We start from the raw sequence: 16,783 nt of genomic DNA, 5'->3' as shown, positions 1-16,783 counted from the left end.
GTATAAAGTTACTTAGGTACAGATATATGAAGTTACTGATTTTTTTCCCTTATTGTTATTCTATAACAACCAGGAGACTGAACATGTTTGTACAAATACCTCTTAAAATCCAGCTTTATGCCTTTATTGGTTTTAATAACTTCAGCCAGCCATTCCTGTAAAGTATTATCACTGTTTATTTCTGGAGGATGGGCCATGATTGGCTGGCCATGTTCTGATCCATCACTTGGAAGAATGACATCGGCCTCTATCATATGAGCAGTACCTGTCCACATAAAAGAATCTATGTTAGTGTTAATAGAGACTACAGCAGATGGCACGTCCAGTATCCTTTGGAGGAAGATAAAAAGGAGGAAAGAAAATAATATTTACTGAGAAATAACTAAGTGCCAGGTACTATGTCAGGCCTTGCACGTTGCCCTTGTTTGTTAGTCATGAGCAAACAGGTGGTTAGGAGTTAAATATCTTTGCCTAGGTCACACTCAAACTGTTGTCCTAATGAATTTCTTCCCAGTACACAGCAAAGTGAGGTGTGTACTCACCTTCATAAGTGAGTTCATAAGTATTTGTTGAAGCTTCTGAGAACACAAATAGTACTTTTATCTTCTCATTCCTGAAATTAGAAACTATAGGTGTTTATTGTTTATGTTTGAAACTCTATGCTATAGATTCAATTCTTTGACCCAAAGCTTAGCTACTATGTAGAAGCGCACATCCCCGGAATGGGTAAGAAGCTTCACTAGTCACTGAGGGTGACTGAGCGTGACTGAGCGTGACTGAGCAGGCTTTAGTGGACTACCTTCAAAGATGTCTGACAACAATCCTGCTATCTTCTCATCTCTTTTTCCTCCCCTTGCGTCTGGGTTGGTTTTGTGACTTGCTTTGACCAACAAAAGACAGTTGAAGCAAAACTGTCAGTTCTAGGCTTAGCTCTTAAAAGGTCTGGCAGCTTCTGCTTCTGTCCTCTGGAAAGCCAGTTACCACATAAAGAAGTTCAGGTAAGAATTCTGAAGACTCAGAAACCACATAGAGAGAGAGAAGTCACACAGAAAAAAACTAAGGCTTCATGCCTGACAGACAGCATTAGGTCTCTGACACGGGAGTGAGGCCATTGCAAAATTTCCAGGCCTAGCTGAGCAACTAGCCAAGTGCAGCAACATGTCCTCATCCTATTCCACATGGAAGAGAAGAACCACTATCTGACCCACAAAATCAGCAAAGATAATAAATCCCTGTTATTTGAAGCCACTAAGTTTGGGAGGTAATTTATTACACAGTATTAGAAAACAAGCAGAAATAGTTATCTGGAAGCGGGGCACTGGCATAAGAAAAACCTGAAATGTGTGACACGGGCTTTGGAATCCAGTAGATTCTAGAAAGGCACTGTTAACAGAGGTTGGAAGAGCAGTGAGAAAATTATTTTTACATCATGGTGAAACTTCTGGCAACACTGGCATGTGTAGCAACTGGTGGAAGATAGATAGGATACCTAATGGATTTGTGGATTTAGCTAAGGAGGTTTCCAGGCAGAATGTTGAAAGCGTTAATTGGCTTCTTTTAGTTCCTATGATAAAAGATGGGAAGAAAGAGCTGAGTTAAATAATTAGCTGTTTAGATTTTAAGCAACATAAAGAGGAAATATTTCCAGATCAGAACTCGTGTGAGTTAGAAAATAAAACCACTCTCTCCATCTGGCGAAAGATTCTCAAAGGAAGAGAAAGCCTCAGTCCAAAAGTCAAGTCCAGGATGCTGCTAGTAAACTATAGCCTCAGGATCAAGGCCAAATCAAGGATACAACTACAGGACACTTTATTAAGACCTGAGAAATATGGAGCCTTGGGTACCAATACAGCTAGATAAAAGAATTTATAGAATCTTAAAGGTGTTATCCCATAGCACCCTAACTAGCAAACCAAAGCAGACAGAGACCTGCCTCAAAGAGATTTGGCAGTAAGGCTTTTGACTAAAGGGATGGTTTATAACTTGATATATAAAAATCCCAGTACATTTTTAATAGAGCTGTTATAGACTTGGACCTGAAAAAAGAGAGAGAGTTAAAATGAAAAGAGGTCTGTTGTTGCTGTTGCTTTTGCTAAGCCATGTCCGACTCTTTGAAACCCCATCAACTGCAGCATGCCAACCTCCTCTGTCCTCCACTATCTCCTGCAGTTTGCTCAAATTCATGTTCATTGAGTCAGTGATGCTATCTAACCATCTCATCCTCTGCCACTCCCTTCTTTGGCCTTCAACCTTTCCCAGCATAAGAGTCTTTTCTAATGAGTCAGCTCTTCACATCAGGTGGCCAAAGTATTGGAGCTTCAGCTTCAGCATCAGTCCTTCCAATGAATATTCAGGACTGATTTCCTTTAAGATTGACTGGTTTGATCTCCTTGCAGTCCAAGGGACTCTCAAGAGTCTTCTCCAACACCACAATTTGAAAGAATCAATTCTTTAGCACTCAGTCTTCTTTATGGTGCAACTCTCACATCCATACATGACTACTGGAAAAACCATAGCTTTGACTAGATGGACTTTTGTCAGCAAAGTGATGTCTCTGCTTTTTAATACACTGTCTAGGCTTGGCACAGCTTTCCTTTCAAGAAGTAAGCATCTTTTAATTTCATCACTGTGATCACCATCTGCAGTGATTTTGGATTCCAAGAAAATAAAATCTGTCACTGCTTCCACTTTTCCCTCTTCTATTTACCATGAAGTGATGGGACTGGTTGCCATGATTTTAGTTTTTCAAATGTTGAGTTTTAAACCAGCTTTTTCACTCTCCTCTTTTACCCTCATCAACAGGTTTTCTCATTCCTCTTTGTTTTCTGCAATTAGAGTCGTATGAGTTGCATATCTGAGGTTGTTGTTATTTCTGCTGGCAATCTTGATTCCAACTTGTGATTTATCCAGCCTGGCATTTCACATGATGTACTCTGCATAGAAGTTAAATAAGCAGGGTGACAATATACAGCCTTGACATACTCCTTTCCCAACGTGGAACCAGTCCATTGTTCCATGACAGGTTCTAACTGTTGCTTCTTGACCCGCATACAGGTTTCTCAGGAGGCAGGTAAGGTGGTCTGGTATTCCCATCTCTTTAAGAATTTTCCAAAGTTTGTTGTGATCTACACCATCAAAGGCTTTAATGTAGTCAATGAAGCAGAAGTAGATGTTTTTTCTGGAAATCCTTTGCTTTCTCTATGATCCAAGGAATGTTGGCAATCTGATCTCTGGTTCCTCTGCCTTTTCTAAATCCAGCTGGTACACCTGGAAGTTCTCAGTTTATATACTGCTTAAGCCCAGCTTGAAGGATTTTTAAAAGAAGTCTATGAACTCTCCAATTTCTACAGGCAGGAAATAGGCTGAAAAAGCTACTCAGCTGCACATACAGGTGATTTTCCAATAAGTGCATGAAGAGATGCTCAACATCATTAATCTTCAGGGAAATGCAAATCTAAACTACAATGAGATACCAACTCACAAATGCTAGGATGACTATAATGAAAAAGACAGACAATAACTAATGCTGACAAGGACATGGGGAAATTGGAAACATCATTCACTTTGCTGGTGAGAATATAAGAACCCACTCAGCTGCTTCAGAAAAGCTTGGCAGTTTCTCAAAAAAAGTTAAACAGAGCTATATCTAAGATGAAATAGGTCAAGCTTCTGTCTAATTTTATAAGTCACACAAACATGATTTCTCAGTAAAGTGGTATTTAGTATAACATATGTAGGCATTCCATCTTGTCTATCAGTGCAGTTGTAAAGGAACACATAGGCTTTCAAATTCCTTAAAAGTAATAGTCAGTTTCTCCATTTATTAACTCCATTCATTTCCCATGAGTAGAAAAAAAAATCACTAAATGGCAGTGGCAAGAGTCTCAGGCTCCATATAAATTATGTTCCTGATGGTTTCTTTTAAGAATAAGAATGGAAGCCATGTAGTAAGGGCAACAGATCATGGTGGCTTGGACTAGGGTGAAGACAACAGAGATAGAGAGATGTGGACTAATTCAAAATGTATTTGGGAATAGAATTATAATGTCCAATAGAGTAGATACAACAACAACAACAAAAAAGACAAAGAATAGATGACTCCCAGATTTCTGGCTTAAGAATATATGCAGATTATGGTGCCACTTACTGAGAGAGGAATGATCATAGGAAATACAGGTTAGCAGACACAATTAAGAATGTGATGGACATTCAGTTCAGTTCAGTCACTCAGTTGGGTCTGACTCTTTGCGACCCCATGGACTGCCGCACACCAGATCTCCCTGTCCATCACCAACTCCCTGAGCTTATTCAAACTCATGTCCATCAGGTCAGTGATACCATCCAACCATCGATCCTCTGTCGTTCCCTTCTCCTCCTGCCTTCAATCTTTCCCAGTATCAGCATCTTTTCTAGTGAGTTATCCGCATCAGGTGGCCAAAGTACTGGAGCTTCAGCTTCAGCATCAGTCCTTCCAATGAATATTCAGGACAGATTTCCTTTAGGATTGACTGGTTTGATCTCCTTGCAGTCCAAGGGACTCTCAAGAGTCTTCTCCAACACCACAGTTCAAAAGCATCAATTCTATGGTGCTCAGTTCTCTTTACAGTCCAACTCTCATATCCATACATGACTACTGGAAAAACCAAAGCTTTGACTAGACAGACCTCTGTTGGCAAAGTAATGTCTCTGCTTTTTAATATGCTGTCTAGGTTGGTCATAACTTTTCTTTCAAGGAGCAACCGTCTTTTAATTTCATGGCTGCAATCACCATCTGCTCTGATTTTGGAGCCCTAAAACATAAAGTCTCTCACTGTTTCCCTTGTTTCCCCATCTATTTGCCATGAAGTGATTGGACCTGATGCCATGATCTTAGTTTTCTGAATGTTGAGTTTTAAGCCAACTTCTTCACCCTTCTCTTTCACTTTCATCAAGAGGCTCTTTAGTTTTTCTTCACTTTCTGTCATAAGGGTGGCGTCATCTGTATATCTGAGGTTGTTGATATTTCTCCCGGCAATCTTGATTCCATTTTGTGCTTCATCCAGCCTGGCATTTCTTGTGATGTACTCTGCATATAAGTTAAGTAAGCAGGGTGACAATATACAGCCTTGACATACTCCTTTCCTGACTTGGAACCAGTCTGTTGTTCCATGTCCAGTTCTAACTGTTGCTTCTTGACCTGCAAACAGATTTCTCAGGAGGCAGGTCAGGTGGTCTGGTATTCCCATCTCTTTCAGAATTTTCCACAGTTTGTTGTGATCCACACAGTCAAAGGCTTTGGCATAATCAATAAAGCAGATGTTTTTTTGGAACTCTCTTGATTTTTTGATGATCCAACAAATGTTGGCTATCTGATCTCTAGTTCCTCTGCCTTTTCTAAATCCAGCTTGAACATCTGGAAGTTCACGGTTCACATCCTGTTGAAGCTTGGCTTGGAGAATTTTGAGCATTACTTTACTAGCATGTGAGATGAGTGCAATTGTACAGTAGTTTGAGCATTCTTTAGGATTGTCTTTCTTTGGGATTGGAATGAAAACTGACCTTTTCCAGTCGTGTGGCCACTGCCAAGTTTTCCAAATTTGCTGGCATATGGAGTGTAGCACTTTCACAGCATCATCCTTTAGGATTTGAAATAGCTCAACTGGAATTCCATCACCTCCACTAGCTTTGTTCTTAGTGATGCTTCCTAAGGCCCATTTGACTTCGCATTCCAGGATGTCTGGCTCTAGGTCAGTGATCACACCATCGTGATTATCTAAGTCATGAAGCTCTTTTTTGTACAGTTCTTCTGTGTATTCTTGCCACCTCTTCTTATATATCTTCTGCTTCTGTTAGGTCCATACCATATCTGTCCTTTATTGTGCCCATCTTTGCATGAAATGTTCCTTTGGTATCTCTAATTTTCTAGTCTCTAGTGTTTCTCATTCTATTGTTTTCCTCTATTTCTTTGCATTGATCACTGAGGAAGGCTTTCTTATCTCTCCTTGCTATTCTTTGGAACTCTGCATTCAGATGCTTATATCTTTCCTTTTCTCCTTTGCCTTTCGCTGCTCTTCTTTTCACAGCTATTTGTAAGGCCTCCTCAGACAACCATTTGGCCTTTTTGCACTTCTTTTTCTTGGGAATGGTCTTGATCCCTGCCTCCTGTACGATGTCGTGAACCTCCGTCCATAGTTCTTCAGGCTATCTATCAGATCTAATCCCTTGAATCTATTTGTCACTTCTACTGTATAATCATAAGGGATTTGATTTAGGTCATACCTGAATGGTCTCATGGTTTTCCCTACTTTCTTCAATTTAAGTCTGAATTTGGCAATAAGGAGTTCATGATCTGAGCCACAGTCAGCTCCTGGTCTTGTTTCTGCTGACTGTATAGAGCTTTTCCATCTTTGGCTGCAAAGAATATCATCAATCTGATTTCAGTGTTGACCATCTGGTGATGTCCATGTGTAAAGTCGTCTCTTGTGTTGTTGGAAGAGGGTGTTTGCTATGACCAGTGCATTCTCTTGGCAAAACTCTTAGTCTTTGCCCTGCTTCATTCTGTACTCCAAGGCCAAATTTGCCTGTTACTCCAGTTATCTCTTGAATTCACACTTTTGCATTCCAGTCCCCTTTAATGAAAAGGACATCTTATTTGGGTTTTAGTTCTAAAAGGTAGTGTAGGTCTTCATAGAACTGTTCAACTTCAGCTTTTTCAGCATTACTGGTTGGGGCACAGACTTGGATTATTGTGATATTGAATGGTTTACCTTGGAAACAAACAGAGATCACCCTGTCATTTTTGAAACTGCATCCAACCACTGCATTTCAGACTCTTTTGTCAACTGTGAGGGCTACTCCATTTTTTCTAAGGAATTCTTGCCCACAGTAGTAGATATAATGGTCATTTGAGTTAAATTCACACATTCCGGTCCATTTTAGTTCACTGATTCCTAAATTGTTGATGTTCACTCTTGCAATCTCCTGTCTGACCACTTCTGCCTTGATTCATGGACCTAACATTCCACGTTCCTATGCAATATTGTTCCTTACATCAGACTTTGCTTCCATAACCAGTCACATCCACAACTGGGTGTTGTTTTTAAATGCTTTGACTCCATCTCTTCATTCATTCTGGAACTATTTCTCCACTGTTCTCCAGTAGCATATTGGGCACGTACCAACATGGGGAGTTCATCTTTCACTGTCCTATCTTTTTGCCTTTTCATACTGTTCATGGGGTTCTCAAGGCAAGAACTGAAGTGGTTTGCCATTCCCTTCACCAGTGGACCACGTTTTGTCAGAACTCTCCACCATGACCCATCTGTCTTGGGTGGCCGACAGGGCATGGCTCACAGTTTTATTGAGTTTAGACAAGGCTGTTGTCCATGTGATCAGTTTGATTAGTTTTCTGTGATTGTGGTATCCATTCTGTCTGCCCTCTGATGGATGAGAATAAGAGACTTATGGAAGTTTCCTGATGGAGACTGACTGAGCGGGAAACTGGGTCTTGTTCTAATGAGTGGGGCCACACTCAGTAAATCTTTAATCCAATTTTCTGTTGATGCACAGTTCAGTTCAGTTCAGTCACTCAGTCGTGTCCGACTCTTTGCGACCCCATGAATCGCAGCGCGCCAGGCCTCCCTGTCCATCACCAACTCCCAGAGTTCACCTAGACTCACGTCCATCCAGTCAGTGATGCCATCCAGCCATCTCACCCTCTGTCGTCCCCGTCTCCTCCTGCCCCCAATCCCTCCCAGCATCAGAGTCTTTTCCAATGAGTCAACTCTTCGCATGAGGTGGCCAAAGTATTGGAGTTTCAGCTTTAGCATCATTCCTTCCAAAGAAATCCCAGGGCTGATCTCCTTCAGAATGGACTGATTGGATCTTCTTGAAGTCCAAGGGACTCTCAAGAGTCTTCTCCAACACCACAGTTCAAAAGCATCAATTCTTCAGCACTCAGCCTTCTTCACAGTCCAACTCTCACATGCATACATGACCACAGGAAAAACCATAGCTTTGACTAGACGGACCTTTGTTGGCAAAGTAATGTCTCTGCTTTTGAATATGCTATCTAGGTTGGTCATAACTTTCCTTCCAAGGAGTAAGCGTGAAGAAAAGAGCAAATAAAAAGTTGTATAGACTAGTGCTCAGAAGAGAGGGAAGCCTGGCCTGGAGACATGTATGTGAGATGCCCAGCCTCTCTCGCTATTCTCCCACCAATTGCTGTTGGGTAGAAGGCTTTTGAAGGTCAGGGTATGCCTCTGCTTTGGGAGACTGCCTGGTCACCATGTTTCTCATCTCAGGGAGAGTCACAGGAAGAAGTCTGCACATCAAGATTAACACTCCAACCACAGGAGCCCCAACTTTTGACAAGAGCCATACAGTAGAAAACAGCTTTGGGTTTTTTGTGATTTTCTACACAAGAAAATCCCAAACTGACGCTACTTACACTAAAACAAAACTCAAAGAAATATGTTTATAGAAATGAAGTTAAAATTATCTATCTTGCTTATACTGTTTACATCACTAATGCAGCAATTTACTATATTTTTATTAATACATTTAGTTGATGACTATAGTCACACTTTTCCTAAATGTTACAAAGGTTTTTTAAAAATACTACATTTTTTATTCTCAAAGAGATTTAATAATTTCTATTTTTAACCAGCATTTCTTTTAATATACATTTTAAAAATCTACATGCAGAAATGTTATAACAAAAAATAACATCATAGGTAATAACTTTTGTAAACAATTTTGCCTATTCCGAGATCAGCTGTGCTGACGATGCAACTCTTACGTCCACAAATGGCACTCCTACATTGTTCCTCCTGTACTTTGCTTTAAATCACAGACATTGTTGAAAATCCAATATCACATATTAATGAAAACAGAAACAGCTTCATTAATAACAGTTGTACTAAATTTAAATATTCTGGAAGAAATGAGATTAAGCAGTGTAATACATGTCTCCAAGAACCTGTTTTTTTCCCTTTGTGTTTGAAAGAAATTGCTAGATTAGCCAGGACTGAAAAAAGGGACTTGATAAAAAGTACACCCCAGATTATAAAACTTGGGGTTCTGGTTGACTAGGAGAAAGTAAAGAGGATATTATCTGAAAACTAAGTAACCTATGAAAAATTCCCAGATCAACAGCAGACTGCAGCAATTGGAAATGACTTCCATTGATTATTTTTAAAACAAGGCTAGAAGTAGTCATATTTAATTAAATTATTTCTAGGTCTGAGACTTCTACATTTACTATTACAAACCATAAAATTTAAAGATTGCTTCCAAATTTTTACCTGTTACATAGAAATCCAATTTATTTTCTGCTTTGATTTTTATATTGTCAAAAGGTTGAGATTGTCTATATCAACCTATGAATAACAATCATTTAGCTGTAGAATCTTTTTGATTTTCTAAATATAAAACTATATTGTCTGCAAATAATAGATACATTTCTTCCTATTCTTTTATTTTTAAAAATTGATATATAATTCACAAGCTATAAAATTACTCTTTTAAAGCATACCATTTACTGGTTTTCAGAATATTCAGAAGGTTGTGTAATGATCATGCGTGTGTGTGTGCTCAGTCACTTCGGTCATGTCTGACTCTTTGCAACGTTATGGACTGTAGTATGCCAGGCTCCTCTTTCCATGGGATTCTCCAGGCAAGAACACTGGAGTGCGTTGCCATGCCCTCCTCCAAGGATCTTCCAGATTCAGGGATTGAGTCCGTTTCTCTAACATCTCCTGCACTGGCAGTGCCGTTCTTTACCACTAGTTCAGTTCAGTCGCTCAGTCGTGTCCGATTCTTTGCGACCCCATGAATCGCAGCACGCCAGGCCTCCCTGTCCATCACCAACTCCCAGAGTTCACCCAGACTCACGTCCATCGAGTCAGTGATGCCATCCAGCCATCTCATCCTGTCTTCCCCTTCTCCTCCTGCCCCCAACCCCTCCCAGCATCAGAGTCTTTTCCAATGAGTCAACTCTTTGCATGAGGTGGCCAAAGTACTGGAGTTTCAGCTTTAGCATCAGTCTTTGCAATGAACATCCAGGACTGATCTCCTTCAGGATGGACTGGTTGGACCTCCTTGCAGTCCAAGGGACTCTCAGGAGTCTTCTCCAACACCACAGTTCAAAAGCGTCAATTCTTTGGCGCTCAGCTTTCTTCACAGTCCAACTCTCACATCTATACATGACCACTGGAAAAACCATAGCCTTGACTAGACAGACCTTTGTTGGCAAAGTAATATCTCTGCTTTTGAATATGCTATCTAGGTTGGTCATAACTTTCCTTCCCAGGAGTAAGCGTCTTTTAATTTCATGGCTGAAATCACCATCTGCAGTGATTTTGGAGCCCCCCAAAAATAAAGTCTGACACTGTTTCCACTGTTTCCCTATCTATTTCCCATGAAGTGATGGGACCGGATGCCATGATCTTCGTTTTCTGAATGTTGAGCTTTAAGCCAACTTTTTCACTCTCCTTTTTCACTTTCATCAAGAGGCTTTTTAGCTCCTCTTCACTTTCTGCCATAAGGGTGGTGTCATCTGCATATCTGAGGTTATTGATATTTCTCCTGGCAATCTTGATTCCAGCTTGTGCTTCTTCCAGCCCAGCGTTTCTCATGACGTACTCTGCGTATAAGTTAAATAAGCAGGGTGACAATATACAACCTTGATGTACTCCTTTTCCTATTTGGAACCAGTCTGTTGTTCCATGTCCAGTTCTAACCGTTGCTTCCTGACCTGCATACAAGTTTCTCAAGAGGCAGGTCAGGTGGTCTGGTATTCCCATCTCTTAAAGAATTTTCCACAGTTTATTGTGATCCATACAGTTAAAGGCTTTGGCATAGTCAATAAAGCAGAAATAGATGTTTTTCTGGAACTCTCTTGCTTTATCGATGATCCAGCAGATATTGGCAATTTGATCTCTGGTTCCTCTGCCTTTTCTAAGACCACTAGAGCCATCTGGAAAGCCCTGTGCAACCATCATCACCATCTAATTCCAGAAAATTTTATCATTCCAAAATGAAACCTGTACCCAATAGCATTTACTCCCCAGCCCCTATTCATTTCAGCTTCAGGAAGCCATTAATCAATGTTTTCCTTAAGCATTGCTTCTGCTAAAATTTATTTATTAAAAAACCAGTGTTAGGTATTATGTGCTAGACACTGTTTTAATTATAAGGCATTAAATATTAGTAGACAAATTTCTTCCCTTTGAAAAGCAACTGAAAATAATAGCTTTTTAATAAAAGAAACTATTCAGATACATTATCCAGATACACAATTGAGTTGGATGTGTAAATTGTGTAAATTTATAAATTTTTACAATAAAATATGAGATTACAAGGAAATCTTTCTGTTGGAACAGGGCACTTCAAGCTATGCCCCATACCTCTGATGATACACCTTCATTCTCTTGCACTGCTGTAGCCAAAATGGGGTACTTCACAGGAAAAGGCTAACTCAACTGCTATAGTGTTCATCTATATAAGATTACAGATGGAGTTAGCAAACCCAAAGGCTTGGTTTCTAGCCCAGGCATAAATACTGCCCAAGGCATTATAAATTAGCATTCAATGGCTTCATTCATCCATTCAACAAATATTTTTGAGCCTCTCCTGAGTAAGCTGTGAAAGACACAGAAATACGTACAACATACAATCTTGATCTTAAACATTTTACTTAAATCACTACTATATATAAGCAAATGTAATAATACATGAGAACTTTAAATAAGGCATAGTAAAGGTAAATCATTTCTGGAAAATGAGAAAATTCTTCCATTAGGAAAATTTGTTCATTTTGTAAATAAAATGAGATCTTTTATAAGAATGTTTATGTTAGCCAAGAATTTACACTTGAATCACCTAAGACTCTGGTACCTGAAAATATGACCAGATTAAAAAAAAAAAAATTGAATTCATCTAAGTACAAGGAATACTGACTTACTTCTCAGTGCCTCGTTCACTTGCACCTTGTGGTTAGCTGCATGGTACCAGACGATTTGGGCGCCATCTTCTGTTGTGATCTGGTTATTTCTCAGAAAATATTCCAGTATATTTTCACTCCAAGATCCTAAAATGACAGCATTCATATTAAAAATAATTTTATAGGGTATTTTTAAATAAAAAGGGCACAGCATACGTTGATGGAGAAAAACAAAGCAATAAAACTGAGAAAAGATTAAAAAAAATTAAGAACCAGTATCAAGATGGGCTTCCCAGGTGGCGCTAGTGGTCAAGAATCTGCTTGCCAATGCAAGAGACGCAAGAGATGAGGGTTCAATCCCTGGGTAGGGAAGATCCCCTAGAGGAGGGCATGGCCATCCACTCCAGTATTCTTGCCTGGAGAATCCTATGGACAGTAAAGCCTGGTGGCTACAGTCTGTAGGGTCACAAAGAGTCGGACATGACTGAAGTGACTCAGCACACATTAAGATGTGACAAGTATAAAGAGATATATATATATATCAGATCAGATCAGTCGCTCAGTCGTGTCCGACTCTTTGCAACCCCATGAATCGCAGCACGCCAGGCCTCCCTGTCCATCACCAACTCCCAGAGTTCACCCAGACTCACGTCCATCGAGTCAGTGATGCCATCCAGCCATCTCATCCTCTGTCGTCCCCTTCTCCTCCTGCCCCCAATCCCTCCCAGCATCAGAGTCTTTTCCAATGAGTCAACTCTTCGCATGAGGTGGCCAAAGTCCTGGAGTTTCAGCTTTAGCATCATTCCTTCCAAAGAAATCCCAGGGCTGATCTCCTTCAGAATGGACTGGTTGGATCTCCTTGCAGTCCAAGGGACTCTCAAGAGTCTTCTCCAACACCACGGTTCAAAAGCATCAATTGTTCGGCGCTCAGCCTTCTTCACAGTCCAACTCTCACATCCATACATGACCACTGGAAAAACCATAGCCTTGATAGATGAACCTTTGTTGGCAAAGTAATGTCTCTGCTTTTGAATATGCTATCTAGGTTAAATATGCTATAAATGTGGAATAGGAAATGGCAACCCACTCCAGTATTCTTGCTTGTAGGATCCCATGGACAGAGGAGCCTGGCGGGCTAGAGTCCATGGGCTCACAAAGAGTCGGACACGACTGAGTATACATGCACGCATGCTATATATGATGTAAGTAATAATTGGTAAACATTTAGGATAGTCTGAGCCTGAGACATGTAAAGAAAAATGCAGGAATAAAAAAAAACTGTTAAGAAGCAGATATTTTAAAGCAGGAATTTTCACATGGTATCTTCTCCAATTCTAGCCCCATAATTAAGTAAAATGTATGTAAAGCCAAAGCTATATTTAAAACATCAAAATTTTGTAGAACTTAAACTCTCCACCTGAGGCTCCATTCTATATTTATAATAACCATTAGAATTTTAAACTATACATTAAGTATGCGTGCATGCTAAATCACGTCCGTTGTGTCTGACTCTTTTCGACCCTATGGACTGTAGTCCATTAGGCTCCTCTGTCCATGAGATTCTCCAGGCAAGAATACTGGAGTGGGTTGCCATGCTCTCCTCCAGGAGATCTTTCCCACCCAAGGATCAAACCCACTGTCTCTTACGTCTCCTGCATTGACAGGTAGGTTCTTTACCACTAGCGCCACCTGGGAAGCCCAACATTTAAGCATGCTGCTGCTGCTGTTGCCAAGTCGCTGCAGTCGTGTCCGACTCTGTGCGACCCCATAGACGGCCGCCCATCAGGCTCCCCTGTCCCAAATTATGAGTGTCAGCAACACTTATGAGTGACTAAGTAAATTCTGAGTTAGTATTTTTAGATTTCTCTAGCATGTACAAATATACATAATTCCTGTATCTTTCGACTACTTTTTGGCAGACCAGATTTTTTTTTAATTAGGCATTAAAATGTGTGAGTTAATTTAGTTAAGACTAAAATACTTGAATCAGTTCTACTCCATATAATGCCATATCCCACTGAAAGTGAAAAGTGTTAATCACTCAGTCGTGTCTGACTCTTTGCAACCCCTTGGACTGTAGGCCACTAGGCTCTTCTGTCCGTGGGATTCTCCAGGCAAGAATACTGGAGTGGGTTGCCATTTCCTTCTCCAAGGGACGTTCCCAACCCAGGGATAGAACCCTGGTCTCCTGCATTGCAGGCAGATTGTTTACTGTCTGAGCCACCGGGGAAGCCCCCATAACAAGGAGAAAAGGCTGAAAAACAGTAAGAGTTATCTATAACCTTACCTCCCCAATTTTTGTTCATTGTTTTGAACATTTAAGTACCTACCAAGTAACTACAGATTCCCTATGCATGACTGTGTGTCTTACATTAATTATTAATTCTATATAACAACAGTTTAAAAACTTAATGATGGCCATTATAAACTGCTGACAAGACATTGAAAGAAAATAAAATTTGATAAGAGAATGGAGGGGTGTATATAAAAATAACTTCTAAGTAATATTCATGGAACTTAGTGACCACTCTGTGTATTGGGTTACAGAATAAAGAAAGGGGAGAGTTAATTGTGGTATCCACTATCCCTCAAGCAGTCTCTTACAGAAACACACATGTCCCTTTATAGCATATGCAATAGTCACAGACCTTTCAGACTCAGATGAAAGAAAATATATGGTCATCATTTTAAAAATGTTTAACTTATAGATCTTAAAAAGGCACAGTAATTATTGGCTAAAACAGAAATGTCCAACAATGGGAAGTAATTAAATCACAGTTTATCCTCATGATAAAATATATAATTGATGTGGCTGTTAAAAATGAAGTTTTTGAGATATGTGACTTCTCTGGCAGTCCAGTGGTTAAGCCTCTGCACTTCCAACGCAGAGGACATGGGTTTGATCTTTGGTTGGGGAACTAAAGATCCCACTAAAGATGTTGTGTGGTGTAGAAAACAAACAAACAAAGAAACAAAAATAAAAAAAAATTCACTCCTATGTTCATAGCAGCACTAGTCACAATTGCCAGATTATGGAAATAATCTAAATGTCCATGGACAGATGAATGGACAAAGAAAATGTGGCACATATATACAATGGAATACTACTCAGCCATAAAAAGAACAAAATGCCATTTGCAGCAACATGGATGCAACCAGAATGTTACTTAAGAGTTATTTTTATATGCCTGCGTGTCATAATGAAGACCTAGTGCAGACCCCCCTCCCCCAAAAAAAGTCAACTGTTTTCCTATTTACACAGCAATGAGTAAGTGGAAGTTGAAAACACAATAGAATTTACATTAAACCACAAAACCAAAACACTTTGGTATAAAGCTAACAAAATATGTAAAGATCTACATGAGGATAACTGATGAATGAAATCAAAGAAGAATTAAATAAATGGATTGATATTCCATGTTTATGGATAGGAAGACTCACTACTGTCAAGATGTCAGTTCTTCCCAACTTAATCTATAGATTCAAGCAATTCCAATCAAAATCCCACCAAATTATTTTGTGGCTATTAACTAACTGGTCCGAAAGTGTATGTGGAGGGCAAAAACTCAGAATTGTCAATATAATATTGAAGGAGAACAAAGTGATAACTCTATCCAACATCAAGGCTTACTATAAAGCTATAGCAATTAAGACAGTGTTGTTTTGGTGAAAGAATAAATAAATAGGTCAAAGGACCAAAACAGAGAGGCCCCCCATATAGACCCTCATAAATAGAGGTAACTGATCTTCGATGAAGGCACATAGGCAATACAATGGGGAAAAGACAGCCTTTTCAACAAATTTTTTCTTTTTGCAAAAAAAAAAAAAAAAAACTAGACACAGAACTCATACCTTCACAAAAATTAACTCAATACAGATCATAGATCTAAGTGTAAAATTCAAAACTATAAAACTCTTACAAGATAACATAGAAGAAAATATAGATGACCTTCAGTACAGCAAAGACTTTTTAGATATAGCACTAAAGGCACCATCTATGAAAGAAATAATGGATAAGCTGGACTTCATTAACATGAGAAACTTGTGCTCTGCAAAAGATAACATCAAGAGAATGAAAAGACAAGCCACAGACTGGGAGAAATCATTTGCAAAAAACATATATGATAAAAGACTATTAACCTAAATATATAAAGAACTCTTAAAACTCAACAATAAGAAAACAACCCCATTAAAAAAAAAAAAAAAAAAGGCCAAAGACCTTAACAGACATTTTAACAAAGAAGATAGATGGCAACCATATAAAAAGGTGCTCCACATCACTTTTCATCAAACACAAATTAAAACAACAGGGTATAACTACACACTTATTAAAATGGCCAAAATCCAGAACACTAGTATATCAAATGCTGGTGAGGATATGGAGTAACAGGAATCTTCACTCATTGTGTGGGAATGCAAAACGGTATGGTGCTGCTGCTAAGTCGCTTCAGTCGTGTCCGACTCTGTGCGACCCCACAGACGGCAGTCCACCAGGCTCCGCCGTCCCTGGGATTCTCCAGGCAAGAATACTGGAATGGGTTGCCGTTTCCTCCTCCAATGCATGAAAGTGAAAAGTGAAAGTGAAGTTGCTCAGTCGTGTCCGACTCTTTGCGACCCCATGGACTGCAGCCTACCAGGCTCCTCTGTCCACGAGATTTTCCAGGCAAGAGCACCAGAGTGGGGTGCCATTGTCTTCTCCGGCAAAACGGTATAGCCACTTTAAAATAAAGCTTGCTGGTTTCTTACTAAGCTAAGTATATTCCAATCATACAATCCAGAAATCACCCCCTTGATACCTACCCAAAGGAGTTGAAAACTTATATCCATACAATAACCTGCACACTAATGTTTTTAGTAGTT

General features: G+C 39.6%; 1 protein-coding gene across 2 annotated transcripts in view; it reads right to left on the bottom strand.

Moving 5' to 3' along the window:
- The window catches only part of FAM151B (family with sequence similarity 151 member B), a 33,418-nt gene that overhangs the window by 15,491 nt on the left and 1,144 nt on the right, over positions 1–16,783 (bottom strand). Inside the window, exons 2-3 of one of the 2 annotated variants that reach the window (XM_070793976.1) lie at positions 11,945–12,070; positions 100–283 (exon numbers count right to left, since the gene is read on the bottom strand). In XM_070793976.1, coding sequence (XP_070650077.1) covers positions 100–283; positions 11,945–12,070 — 310 coding nt within the window. The remainder of the gene's footprint in view (positions 1–99; positions 284–11,944; positions 12,071–16,783) is intronic. The other variant, XM_019965373.2, reaches the window with a different exon arrangement.

This window comes from Bos indicus, chromosome 7 (assembly GCF_029378745.1).
Source record: "Bos indicus isolate NIAB-ARS_2022 breed Sahiwal x Tharparkar chromosome 7, NIAB-ARS_B.indTharparkar_mat_pri_1.0, whole genome shotgun sequence".
NCBI lineage: Eukaryota > Metazoa > Chordata > Mammalia > Artiodactyla > Bovidae > Bos > Bos indicus.
The sequence above is the reverse complement of the archived record's forward strand: the minus strand, read 5'-3'. Positions and strand labels throughout refer to the sequence as shown.